At 44.7% G+C, this 11,026-nt stretch overlaps 1 protein-coding gene across 3 annotated transcripts in view; it reads left to right on the forward strand.

Moving 5' to 3' along the window:
• The window catches only part of dnajc13 (DnaJ heat shock protein family (Hsp40) member C13), a 113,361-nt gene extending 108,230 nt beyond the window's left edge, over nucleotides 1-5,131 (forward strand). For 2 of the 3 annotated variants that reach the window (XM_084102903.1, XM_084102904.1), the window contains 3 exons: nucleotides 1,830-1,973; nucleotides 2,058-2,157; nucleotides 4,245-5,131. In XM_084102903.1, the coding sequence (XP_083959029.1) occupies nucleotides 1,830-1,973; nucleotides 2,058-2,157; nucleotides 4,245-4,342 (342 nt within the window). In that variant the 3' untranslated portion in view covers nucleotides 4,343-5,131. Of the gene's footprint in view, nucleotides 1-1,829; nucleotides 1,974-2,057; nucleotides 2,158-2,740; nucleotides 2,830-4,244 lie in introns of all 3 variants that reach the window. The other variant, XM_084102905.1, reaches the window with a different exon arrangement.
• The last annotated feature ends 5,895 nt before the right edge of the window (nucleotides 5,132-11,026 follow it).

The following is an 11,026-nucleotide window of genomic DNA, read 5'->3' on the forward strand; positions in this document are numbered from 1 at the left end:
ACCCCATGCCTCCACTGGTCTGCTACCCTACGCCACACTACTCGCAAGATCTTCCATAGGATCTTGAGGAGCTCAGGGCAACACTTATACACCTTGTAGGGTACACCACTGGGTCCTGGAGCAAAGCTGGCTCTGGCTGCTGAAACCACCTCCTGCACTTCCATCAATGTGGGCTCTCTGATGTTGAAGTCCACCGTGGGAGATGGTACGTCCAACAGGGCTCCGAGGGGCTCTAGGTCTTGCTCCCTGTCAGGGTCACTCAGGTGTTGTGCAAGTACCAGTCTACTTCCTTCTTGGAAAAAGTCAGACATCCACTTCACTTCTGCCCCGAAAGCTGTTTTGTGAACTCGAAGGGATTGGCTATAAACACAGATCTCTTCCTTGCTCTCTCTCTCTGCCGCCCTCTGTGCCACTCTGCTCTACGCAGGGTCACAAGTTTCTTCCTAATGCTGTGGCGGAGCTCTGCGAGTGGTGGTTTCTCCTCCTCAGTTTGCTGCCTTGAACTGTCTTGCAAAGCTCGAAGCTTCATTGTGTAGTTTGGTCTGTTGGTCTTGCACTCTTCAAGCCAAACCTCTATGTTGCGAAGCTGACAATGATGGAAGTCACTGTCTGAAGCCGTTTATCTGCCTTTCCTTTTGCTGTGGTGGTAATGATTCTTGCAGTATCCTTGTCAAAATTGCTCTATAATTTGTGATGGTTTTCCGCAGGCCACTTGATCCGACGCTGCTGAACTACTCTGGAGCCGAAGAGTTTTGCACTTGGAGGTTCTGGGCTCTGTGGGGTGTCTCCGGGCCGGGCTCCTCCTGCGTCCCACCAGAAGTAACTTGCATTTCATTTTGGCCTGATTAATTTCAAGGCTGCGCTCATTCTTGTAGACCTTGCAAATGCACCTTGCCGTTGTCGTCAGTAATCCGTTTGCCAAGTTAGTTATAATTAGGTCCATCCTATTGGGGTGCTCACCCCCCCCCCCCCCTCGGGCTCCTCTGGGGGTATGACTCTGTAGGTAAATCTGTAGCTTTGTGGGGTTCCTCCTCTCGGAAGATGCAGGTTGGGCTGCTACCCCTTCCTGCCCCAGTGGCCGTCTTTCCGGGCTGTAAACTATCTCTCCAGTAGTCACCAATCTGTTCTCGGTTGTCACCCAGTCTATTCCTGGTGTCACTGGCTGAGCCTGTATCAATACGTCAACGATATATCCCAGGATGCGCTGGGACACATCTTCAGTGATGTTCCTGAGGTCATTGGGTGTTTTGGGTCTTTCAACATCGTACACCCTCACCCAGGTGACCCAGCCAGGGTTGATCAGCAGCACTGGCCCACAGATCACTCTTCCTAAGCCCCAGCCATCTGGAGGCCCTCTCTGCAGCCTCCATAGAGGACTTAAAATAACACTACTTTATAAATAAAATATACATTACAAATATAGTTACAAAATTTATTCGAGTAGAATGAGTGAATTTTCTCTGTCATTTGTTGTTTGATTAGTGTTATTATAGAGACGGCAGCAGGAATATTAGGCTGCTGTCACTTTAACAGCCGCACGGATCCAATATACTGTTATACACGCCTGTGGCACAGAAAACAGAATCGTCTCTCGCTTGAATGGTTTAGTCATATTTAATATGCTCATACAGTCATATGCTCACAAAGGAATCGATATGAGGAATTGAAATTTAATTTTTATAACAAGTATTGATGAACTTAAGTATTCAATTCCAGAATTGGAAACGATTTTCAAATCCCAACCATATTCATTCTATTGCTCTCTCATATTTTATATTTCATTTAATAGCACAGCGCATATTTAGAGTTATTAATGTGCGTGTGTTCAGGCTCTTAGAGTGGAGCTGGTGCCGTATCTTCTCAAGCTGTTGGAGGGCATCGGGTTGGAGACTCTTGAAAACCCTTCAGCAACCAAAGCTCAGATCGTCAAAGCGCTGAAGTCCATGACCCGCAGCCTGCAGTTCGGAGAGCAGGTATAATCATCATCATCATCCTTCAGCAGGTCTTTACACTTGAGCCACAGTCAGAACACAACTCATGCTGTGTTTCTGCTACAGGTCAATGAAATCCTGTCTCGTTCCACTGTGTGGAGTGCCTTCAAAGACCAGAAACACGACCTCTTCATCTCCGACTCCCAGACTGCAGGTTATCTGACGGGTGAGTCCAGCGCACATTCAGTCTCTGAGAAGCCTGTGTTTACAGCATTGCACTTACAATGGAAATGTGTGGGTGAGACACGTAGACATGAACAAGCTTCTGTCCCGTGTTAACATGTAATGTCTGTGCTTTTAAAAGTGTGTGTCAGAAGGTTAATCTATGCAGTTGCTCCACAGACTCCTGTCTTCATTGCATTACTGTACACTGTTTCTGTGCTTGTTTTTGAGTGGTATTTAACTCATTTTGACATGTAACGAGTGTAGACTGTGTCTTTTGTATCAGTACTGATCTGAACTGCTCTGTCATTCCTCTGCGCCTGCTGGTTCTAACATCTGCTTGCTTCTCCCCCCCACCCTCTCTCTACCTCTCTCTCCCTCTCCCTCTCCCTCTCTCTCTCTCTCTCTCTCTCTCTACCTCTCTCTCTCTCCCTCTCTACCTCTCTCTCCCTCTCTCTACCTCTCTCTCTCTCCCTCTCTCTCTCCCTCCCTCTCTCTCTCCCTCCCCCCCTCTCTCCCTCCCCCCTCTCTCGCTCTCTCTCTCTCTCTTTCTCTCTCTCTGCTGTATTATATCTGGGACTCTTCAGGTGTGTCCACTCCTTCTCTCCTGGCCGCCAGTAGTCCGCTGCGCACTGGCCTTTAGTCTCCCACCCTCCTCTCTTTCACTTTAAAGCAGGTACACTCTCTTTCTGATGACTTCATCTGTCTTTCCACTGCGTTTCCATCTGCATCTCCACCTTCACATGCAGCACTGATGGCGTTTTGTTGTCCAGTTTTTTCCTGGACAACAAAACAAAGTGATCATTTCATCCTGTCTGTTATGTTACAAAAAATTATAAATGTCATAATTTTTGGTGTTGACAATGATGTTGATGACGGTGTTGACGACTGTTGACTTTGACTGTGTGACTAGCAGTGTTGACGATGACGACAGTGTTGACGATGGCGACGGTGTTGACTATGACTTTGTGACTGACGATGTTGACTATGACATGCTGATGACGGTGTTGACGGCGGCGACGGTGTTGACTTTGATTGTGTGACTGACGATGTTGACGATGACATGTTGATGACGGTGTTGGCGGCGACGGTGTTGACTTTGACTGTGTGACTGACGGTGTTGACGATGACATGTTGACGACGGTGACAGTGTTGACTTTGACTGTGTGACTGACGGTGTTGACGATGACATGTTGATGACGGTGACAGTGTTGACTTTGACTGTGTGACTGACGGTGTTGACGATGACATGTTGACGACGGTGACAGTGTTGACTTTGACTGTGTGACTGACGGTGTTGACAATGACATGTTGATGACGGTGTTGGCGACGGCATTGACAACGATGATGGTGTTGACGATGGCGACGGTGTTGACTATGACTTTGTGACTGACGGTGTTGACGATGACATGTTGATGACGGTGTTGACTGTGACTGACGGTGTTGACGATGACATGTTGATGACGGTGTTGACAACGGCGACGGTGTTGACTTTGTGTGACTGACGGTGTTGACGATGACATGTTGATGACGGTGTTGACAACGGCGACGGTGTTGACTTTGTGTGACTGACGGTGTTGACGATGACATGTTGATGACGGTGTTGACAACGGCGACGGTGTTGACTTTGTGTGACTGACGGTGTTGACAATGACATGTTGATGACGGTGTTGGCGACGGCATTGACAACGATGATGGTGTTGACGATGGCGACGGTGTTGACTATGACTTTGTGACTGACGGTGTTGACGATGACATGTTGATGACGGTGTTGACTGTGACTGACGGTGTTGACGATGACATGTTGATGACGTGTTTTGACAACTGCGACGATGTTGACTTTGTGTGACTGACTTTGTGTGACTGACGGTGTTGACGATGACATGTTGATGACGGTGTTGGTGACGGCATTGACAACAATGATGGTGTTGACGATGGCGACGGTATCGACTATGACTTTGTGATTGACGGTGTTGATTATGACATGTTGATGACGGTGTTGACAATGACAACGGTGTTGACAATGACGTGTTGATGACGATGAAGATGAAGGTGTTGGTTGATGTTGATGATGACTGTGTTGATGTTCAGGTCCAGGAGTGGCAGGCTATCTGACAGCAGGCACCGGCTCTACGGTCATCCCCAGCGTCCCACCGCCCGTAGACAACGACATCGGAGACCTGGGCTGAATTAGACTGACAGCATCAGGCGAAGCCGGACCCGGAGACTGAGACGGACATCTGTCTGGAGCAGCTCCTGATCCTCATGATCCTCCTGATCCTCGAGGACAGCTGATGGACTGATGGACAGAGAGAGGGAACGGAGGGCTGGTCGTCTCCTCTCTCACAGCACTCATGGTCTTTAGTGATTCCTTCATTTTAATACATCAACACTTCTTCCTCTTTCATTTTATATTCAGTTGCGTCTCGTAAATCTTTTCTTTCCATGGAGAGCAGAATAGTTTACTTTTGTATTGAGATATTTTTATGCGTTTGTTTATTTTCTTCATTCTGAGTGAGCCGATGAATAGATCTCTGATACGGTGTCGTCTTCGTCTTCCTGCGTCTCGCATTCAGCCCGTGTCTCAGCTGAAGTCTGTCCTCATCCCAACCAATCCTACGCATTTTCTGTTTGATAACATGCAGCCTTGCAGTTGAGAAGGATCCTGTGAAACTGATTATGATGTGAGAAGCGCACTGTCTGCGGTCTCTCCTGTTCCCCGTCTCTTTTCCCTCCTTCCCCAGAAAGCACTCGAATATTTATACCTATGATAAAGACCAACTGAAAATCAGCTTCTAAAAGGACAAAGAACAAATTGTACTGACTCTTGATTACAAATGTATGTGAACGACTAGTGCAATTATGAAATGTTAAATGTAATATGCGTACATAAACTTTCTATATTGAATGTACATTAATAAAAAATAAATCAGTTGCACTTGTACATAAAATTTTAAGAATAAAAGGGAATCCACATCTGTTTTTTGTTTGCAGTGTTTTGTGAACATGAAGAATTTGCCCAATTTCATTTTCCGGTCCAGTGTTTAGATCTAATAACACTGCAAACCAGAAGATTAAAATAATTTTTGTCTCCTCATGCAGTTGTATTTTTTTTATTTTTTTTATTTTTTTTTTTTTTTTGCCCAGCCACCACCCCCCCGTCTTCGGAGGTCAACTTTATTTTTATTCATATAACAAAATAAGAAAATAATAAAGAGTGACAAGCCGTAACAGGGAGACAGGGAGGTACACAGACAGACGGTCAGACAGACACACGGCCAGACAGACAGACAGACAGACAGATAGACAGACAGATAGACAGACAAGCAGAGTTATAAGTGTGGGATTGGTATGTCTGTAAGTGTGTGACTGTTAGGTGTTGTTAAGGCAGATATATTGGTGGCGGGGGTAAAGATGATTGGAGTGGAGGGGAGGGGTGGAGATGGGGTGAGTGGGAAAGCACGTGGTTTACATTAGCTGTTGAATTTTTAGAAAGGTTATGAGAGGATTCCAGGTTTCTTTAAAGGCAGATATATTGTTCTTTTTATGAGCTATAATTTCTTCTGTCAAAATGAATTCTGTAATTAGGTTAGTCCAATGGGTGAAATTACAGGATGATTTTGATTTCCAGTTTTGAAAGATTATCTTTTTAGCGATTGCTAGAGAGACAAGAACTGGGGTTTTGTATTTGGAGGGGATGGAGGTTTCTGAAGTATCTCCTAGGAGACAGAGTGCAGGAGACAGTGGAACTCTGCAGTCCAGGATTGAAGATAGTGTGTTGGTTAATGTGATCCAAAGGGAGTGAACAGGCTGGCAGAGCCAGGTTGCGTGGAGATAGGTATCTGTGCTCCCAGAGGTGCACTGTGAACAGGTGTCTGTGTCAGATAATTTCATTTTAAATAGTTTACTCTGAGTGATGTGGATTCTGTGGATGGTTTTATATGCAGTTGTATTTTTGAAATCTAGTCTCTTTGTCCACCTTATTTGACAGGATGGATATTGTAATGCTTTGCATTCGCTTGCAAATCTTTTGCATTTTCTCGTTCTTGTTCCCCGTTAAACCGTCACTAGTTTTGCGAGCGAACAAAACCTGATAATAATTACGATAAATTTAAATATGATGAATACCAGTTTGCAGCATAACGACTGACTATGTGCAGTTAATTAAATGTAAACGGCGGACACTGAAGCTTTGCACATTCAATTAAAAAAATTCGCTCTTAGGTTAAAATAAAGTGGACAGAGAGAGTCATAGGTCATGTTTGATGCATTATATTGTGTGTCTGCATTACACTGCATGTCCACACGAGGGCGACAGATCTTCATATTACAGCCTCTGCAGCTCCTTTGGTTTTGTGATCATTCATTCTCTGAATCCCCCAGAGTTACTCATATAACAAGCAATCATTTTGTGATTTAGAAGAACAAATCCAAAGTGCCACATGTCATCTATAATGCCCAAGAAATCTTGATTTAATTGTGCATCGTTTCATACTGTCTAACATTAGCATCAGAAGTAATTTGGTGTGGTTCATCAGCTGAGCATTTTGCTGACATCATCAGTCTTTCTCTGACTTGATTAAAGTGCTCAGAATCTGTTTCCTCAATCCCTTCAGTTTCTGCAGGTGCTGGAAGACCCCTGTCATTCCTCTGTTATTCTGACTCATTCAGAGCTCAGATCTGCGTGAGATCCAGCGTTCACTCCCTGTGGGAATGAGTCATATTACTGGGGAAGCAGACTATCCTGAGGCAGTGGAACTGATTCAATAGATCTGTTTTCTGTTCATTAAATGGTGTTAGACACACAATGCAATGAAACATTTGCATTGGCAGTAAATCACTGCATAGTACATAGACAAATATAGTTTTCGTTACATCGCGCTCTGGAATACTCGATTCTGATTGGTCAATGGCGACCTCTAGCGGACAAATATTTCCTAATAATCGAGGTCGTCCACGGCAGTGCTGTTCTTACATCTCTATTCTATTGGTAATGGATAATGGACCGTTTTCCGCCCGTGAAACTCAAACCGGCGCTACTTTCATGTCTCTGGTATCACTCCGCGGACTCGCGCTCTCTTCATACACACGTTGAAACCGCCATTTTGTGCCTCTGTCATGTTTTCTAGTGAAAAAGACCTCTCTCTCAAGACTTAGGCATTAATATTGCTGAAACATTGTATAAAGGCCGATTGTTGTACATGTTTTAGTGGAATATTTTATTTTTAGCAGGTAAGATTGTAAAATCGTTCACATCCACATATAAAACTCGCTGATTCAGGGACAAAATGTTCAGTATTTGTGCATCAGTTAAAAACAAAATAATGGAGAGCAAGAAGAAACATGAATTGATTCAGGATATTCAAGCAAATCTTCCAGTGACACTCTTTCTGACTGACCTTCAGCTTCTCTTCTGTTTCCATCGACTCAGAACCTTCACAGACTCACCGTTTCTACTTGTTCCTGATAGTAATTCTACATTTGAGAATAGAAATACTGTATTTATCCTGAATTGCCATGATGGCAAGAATTGGTGTTTTGACCCAATATAACACTGTTCTATTGCTGGAAGGAAATTCTTTTTAAAAGCTGCATGGGGGATTTCTTTGGTCTCTTTGACGGCAGACACACACAACACACACACAGTTCGCAGACTCCCTGATTCCTCATGCTGACACACACCGTAACCTCAAACATCGGACGACTCGTATCTTTCTCCTCAGAGAACAGGTTCATGACGGGCGGTTTGCGGTAGTCCTGTCTGACGGCCTTTATTGTTGAACTGAATCACTCAATGAATCACTCAAACTGAATCGACTTTTTAGAAAACATTAGTTATTTCAGTAATATTTTCAGCCTCTTCTCATTGGTTGGGTTCAGTCATGTGACTCATTATAGTTGCTGTATTTTTTTTTTTAAACTTGTCAATCACAGTCATAGGTCACAGTGTGATTGATGCCTTGCAATATGATCTCATACACTGTAGCGTTCAAACGTTTGTAATTATTAAATTTGTAATGTTTTTGAAAGTAGTCTCTGATACTGAAATGATACTAAAACACGTTTGAACGGCAGTGTAGTTTCTTGCAAAAAAATGCATCTCAGAATGAGCTTTTTTTATTTTGACTGAGATGGAAACTGGCTTTCGTTCCTCGCAGACCGTTTGCATTACAGTTACATCTGTCAGAAACGAGTAAACAACAACAACAACAACGACGTGTGCTCCGGATCTTCAGCGCCACACATCTGTCAGTTCCACACATGACGCACAATCCGTTTGCTGTGTTTCAGAGTTTGGTTTAATAAGAGGAAGAAATGGTGACAATTTCAAGATGAACGGTTTGTCGGAACATCATTCTTAAAGTTAATCTCTTCTTTTCCATCCAGCATTCAGTGCACATGAGGATTGTTTCCTGACCTTTGACCCAGTAGCATCTAAACTAGCCTTCATGACGTAATACCGGCTGTGCATGAAAGACAGAAACACATGAGAGAGAAGTATTGCGTTCAGTCTCTGCGGCCCAGTGTTTTCTCAACAGTCAGGCTGAGTGTTAGTGATGGTGAAGCTCATGAAGTGCCATCTGAAGATCTGGGAACGTCTCCGATTGTCCCGGTCGTGTTCTGTGCCGGCGAGGCCGATCACGTGCTGAACTCTCTGGTCAAACAGGGAATGTTCGGAGGAGTCAGAGCAACTGAGGAGGAAAAGAACAAGAAAATTAGGACGTTTTACTGTGAACAATACAACATTTTGCACCATAGTTTCATGATTCATTTGAAATGTAATCAGTTTGAACCGATAATTCCCTGAGCGATTGGTGGCGTTTAATCCGTCCTGTGGAAGAATGCTCATTATCTTAACATTTAAGCCTCAGTAGTGCAAAACTGGAATATGGCATAAAACATTTGTGAATGAAACAGTGTTTCCAGCCCATGTGTTCAAGAGAACAAAATAAGGAAATTAGCTCAAAATATCAGTAATAAACTGTAATTTTCTGCAATCTTTCTCTTTCCCCTCCATCATAAACGAGTGTGTCTCGAGCGTCAGACGAAACACAGTAAACGCTGTCGTGTTCTCTGGCGTTCGGATGCTGGTGTTCGGGAACACACTCGTGTGAGATGCTTCTGGAGGGAATTACACCCAATCATTCAGATCACACACTTCGACTCCGGTGTTTCAGAAACACCAAACCAACATTACAGACGCTGCGATGCCATTGGTTATCTACTCCAGTTATCCAATCACAGCTGACACTGAGCAAAGTCACATGAGGTTTGAGGGATTTATGCAGTAAATGTTTCCATTGTAGTTTGTCTTCTTATCGGATCAAAACTATTATCCACCTCAATTGAGCGCATGAGTTTTTATGTGCATTTTTACATTTATGCGCATCTTGCCGTTTCCATCCAGCGTTTTTTTATGCGATATCCCAAAATGCGCAGAAAAATAAGTGGATGGACAATGTTATGTTCTGGTTAAGTAAGGATTTTGTGTAATGCAAGAAATAATTATTCATTAACAATTAACATTGTATTAAATATTTATTGTAAACATCCTTTTATTTTATAAATGTATAAATTATATTTATTTTGTTCAAAGAATATTTAGATGTTTTACTGGAAATCAAGACTAAAAGGCGTTTTTGCAGTGTATATGTTCATAAACCTCTTCATTAATCAGCATTGGCATTCAGTGTTATTACAGCATATCTCTGTCAGGACTGATGGATGTTTTCTTCCAATTAGAGAAGTGCGCACCTGTATCATATATCTATATATCTGGCTTTGACCTTTGAGGGCTCATATTTGCTCCTGTTGAGAGCGATTCTCCTCAGTCTGTTGAATGGTGTCTTTATGCGTGTAAACCCAGCAGAGCTTTAGATGTAGAAGCTCATGAGACATTCCCTTCAGCGTTTCACTGGAGACCGGAGAGCGTCCGCACCACAGGCTCCGTTTGCCCCGGCGTTTCACTGGAGACCGGAGAGCGTCCGCACCACAGGCTCCGTTTGCCCCGGCGTTTCACTGGAGACCCGAGAGCGTCCGCACCACAGGCTCCGTTTGCCCCGGCGTTTCACTGGAGACCGGAGAGCGTCCGCACCACAGGCTTCGTTTGCCCCGGCGTTTCACTGGAGACCCGAGAGCGTCCGCACCACAGGCTTCGTTTGCCCCGGCGTTTCACTGGAGACCGGAGAGCGTCCGCACCACAGGCTCCGTTTGCCCCGGCGTTTCACTGGAGACCCGAGAGCGTCCGCACCACAGGCTCCGTTTGCCCCGGCATTTCACTGGAGACCCGAGAGCGTCCGCACCACAGGCTCCGTTTGCCCCGGCGTTTCACTGGAGACTACGGAAGCCTGTCTCTGCCTAAAGACTTACAAATAAAAAAGCTCAATATGAGATAAAGTTGAGAATAAGAAATAAAGTAATATTTTGAGATCATTCGGAGATGAAATGTTACATTCTCAAGGAATAAAGTCACACTGTGAGATGGAAAGTAGCAATTGCAAAAAAAAAGTTTAAATTACGAAATAGTCACATTTAACACATCCAATCACATCCAACCAGCCCCGGTGTTTCACTGGATACCAGAGAGCGTCCGCACCACAGGCTCCGTTTGCCCCGGCGTTTCACTGGATACCGGAGAGCGTCCGCACCACAGGCTCCGTTTGCCCCGGCGTTTCACTGGATACCGGAGAGCGTCCGCACCACAGGCTCCGTTTGCCCCGGCGTTTCACTGGATACCGGAGAGCGTCCGCACCACAGGCTCCGTTTGCCCTAACGTTTCACTGGATACCGGAGAGCGTCCGCACCACAGGCTCCGTTTGCCCCGGTGTTTCACTGGATACCAGAGAGCGTCCGCACCACAGGCTCCGTTTGCC

Source organism: Abramis brama (assembly GCF_963993115.1).
Source record: "Abramis brama genome assembly, chromosome: 24".
NCBI classification, from domain to species: Eukaryota; Metazoa; Chordata; class Actinopteri; order Cypriniformes; family Leuciscidae; genus Abramis; species Abramis brama.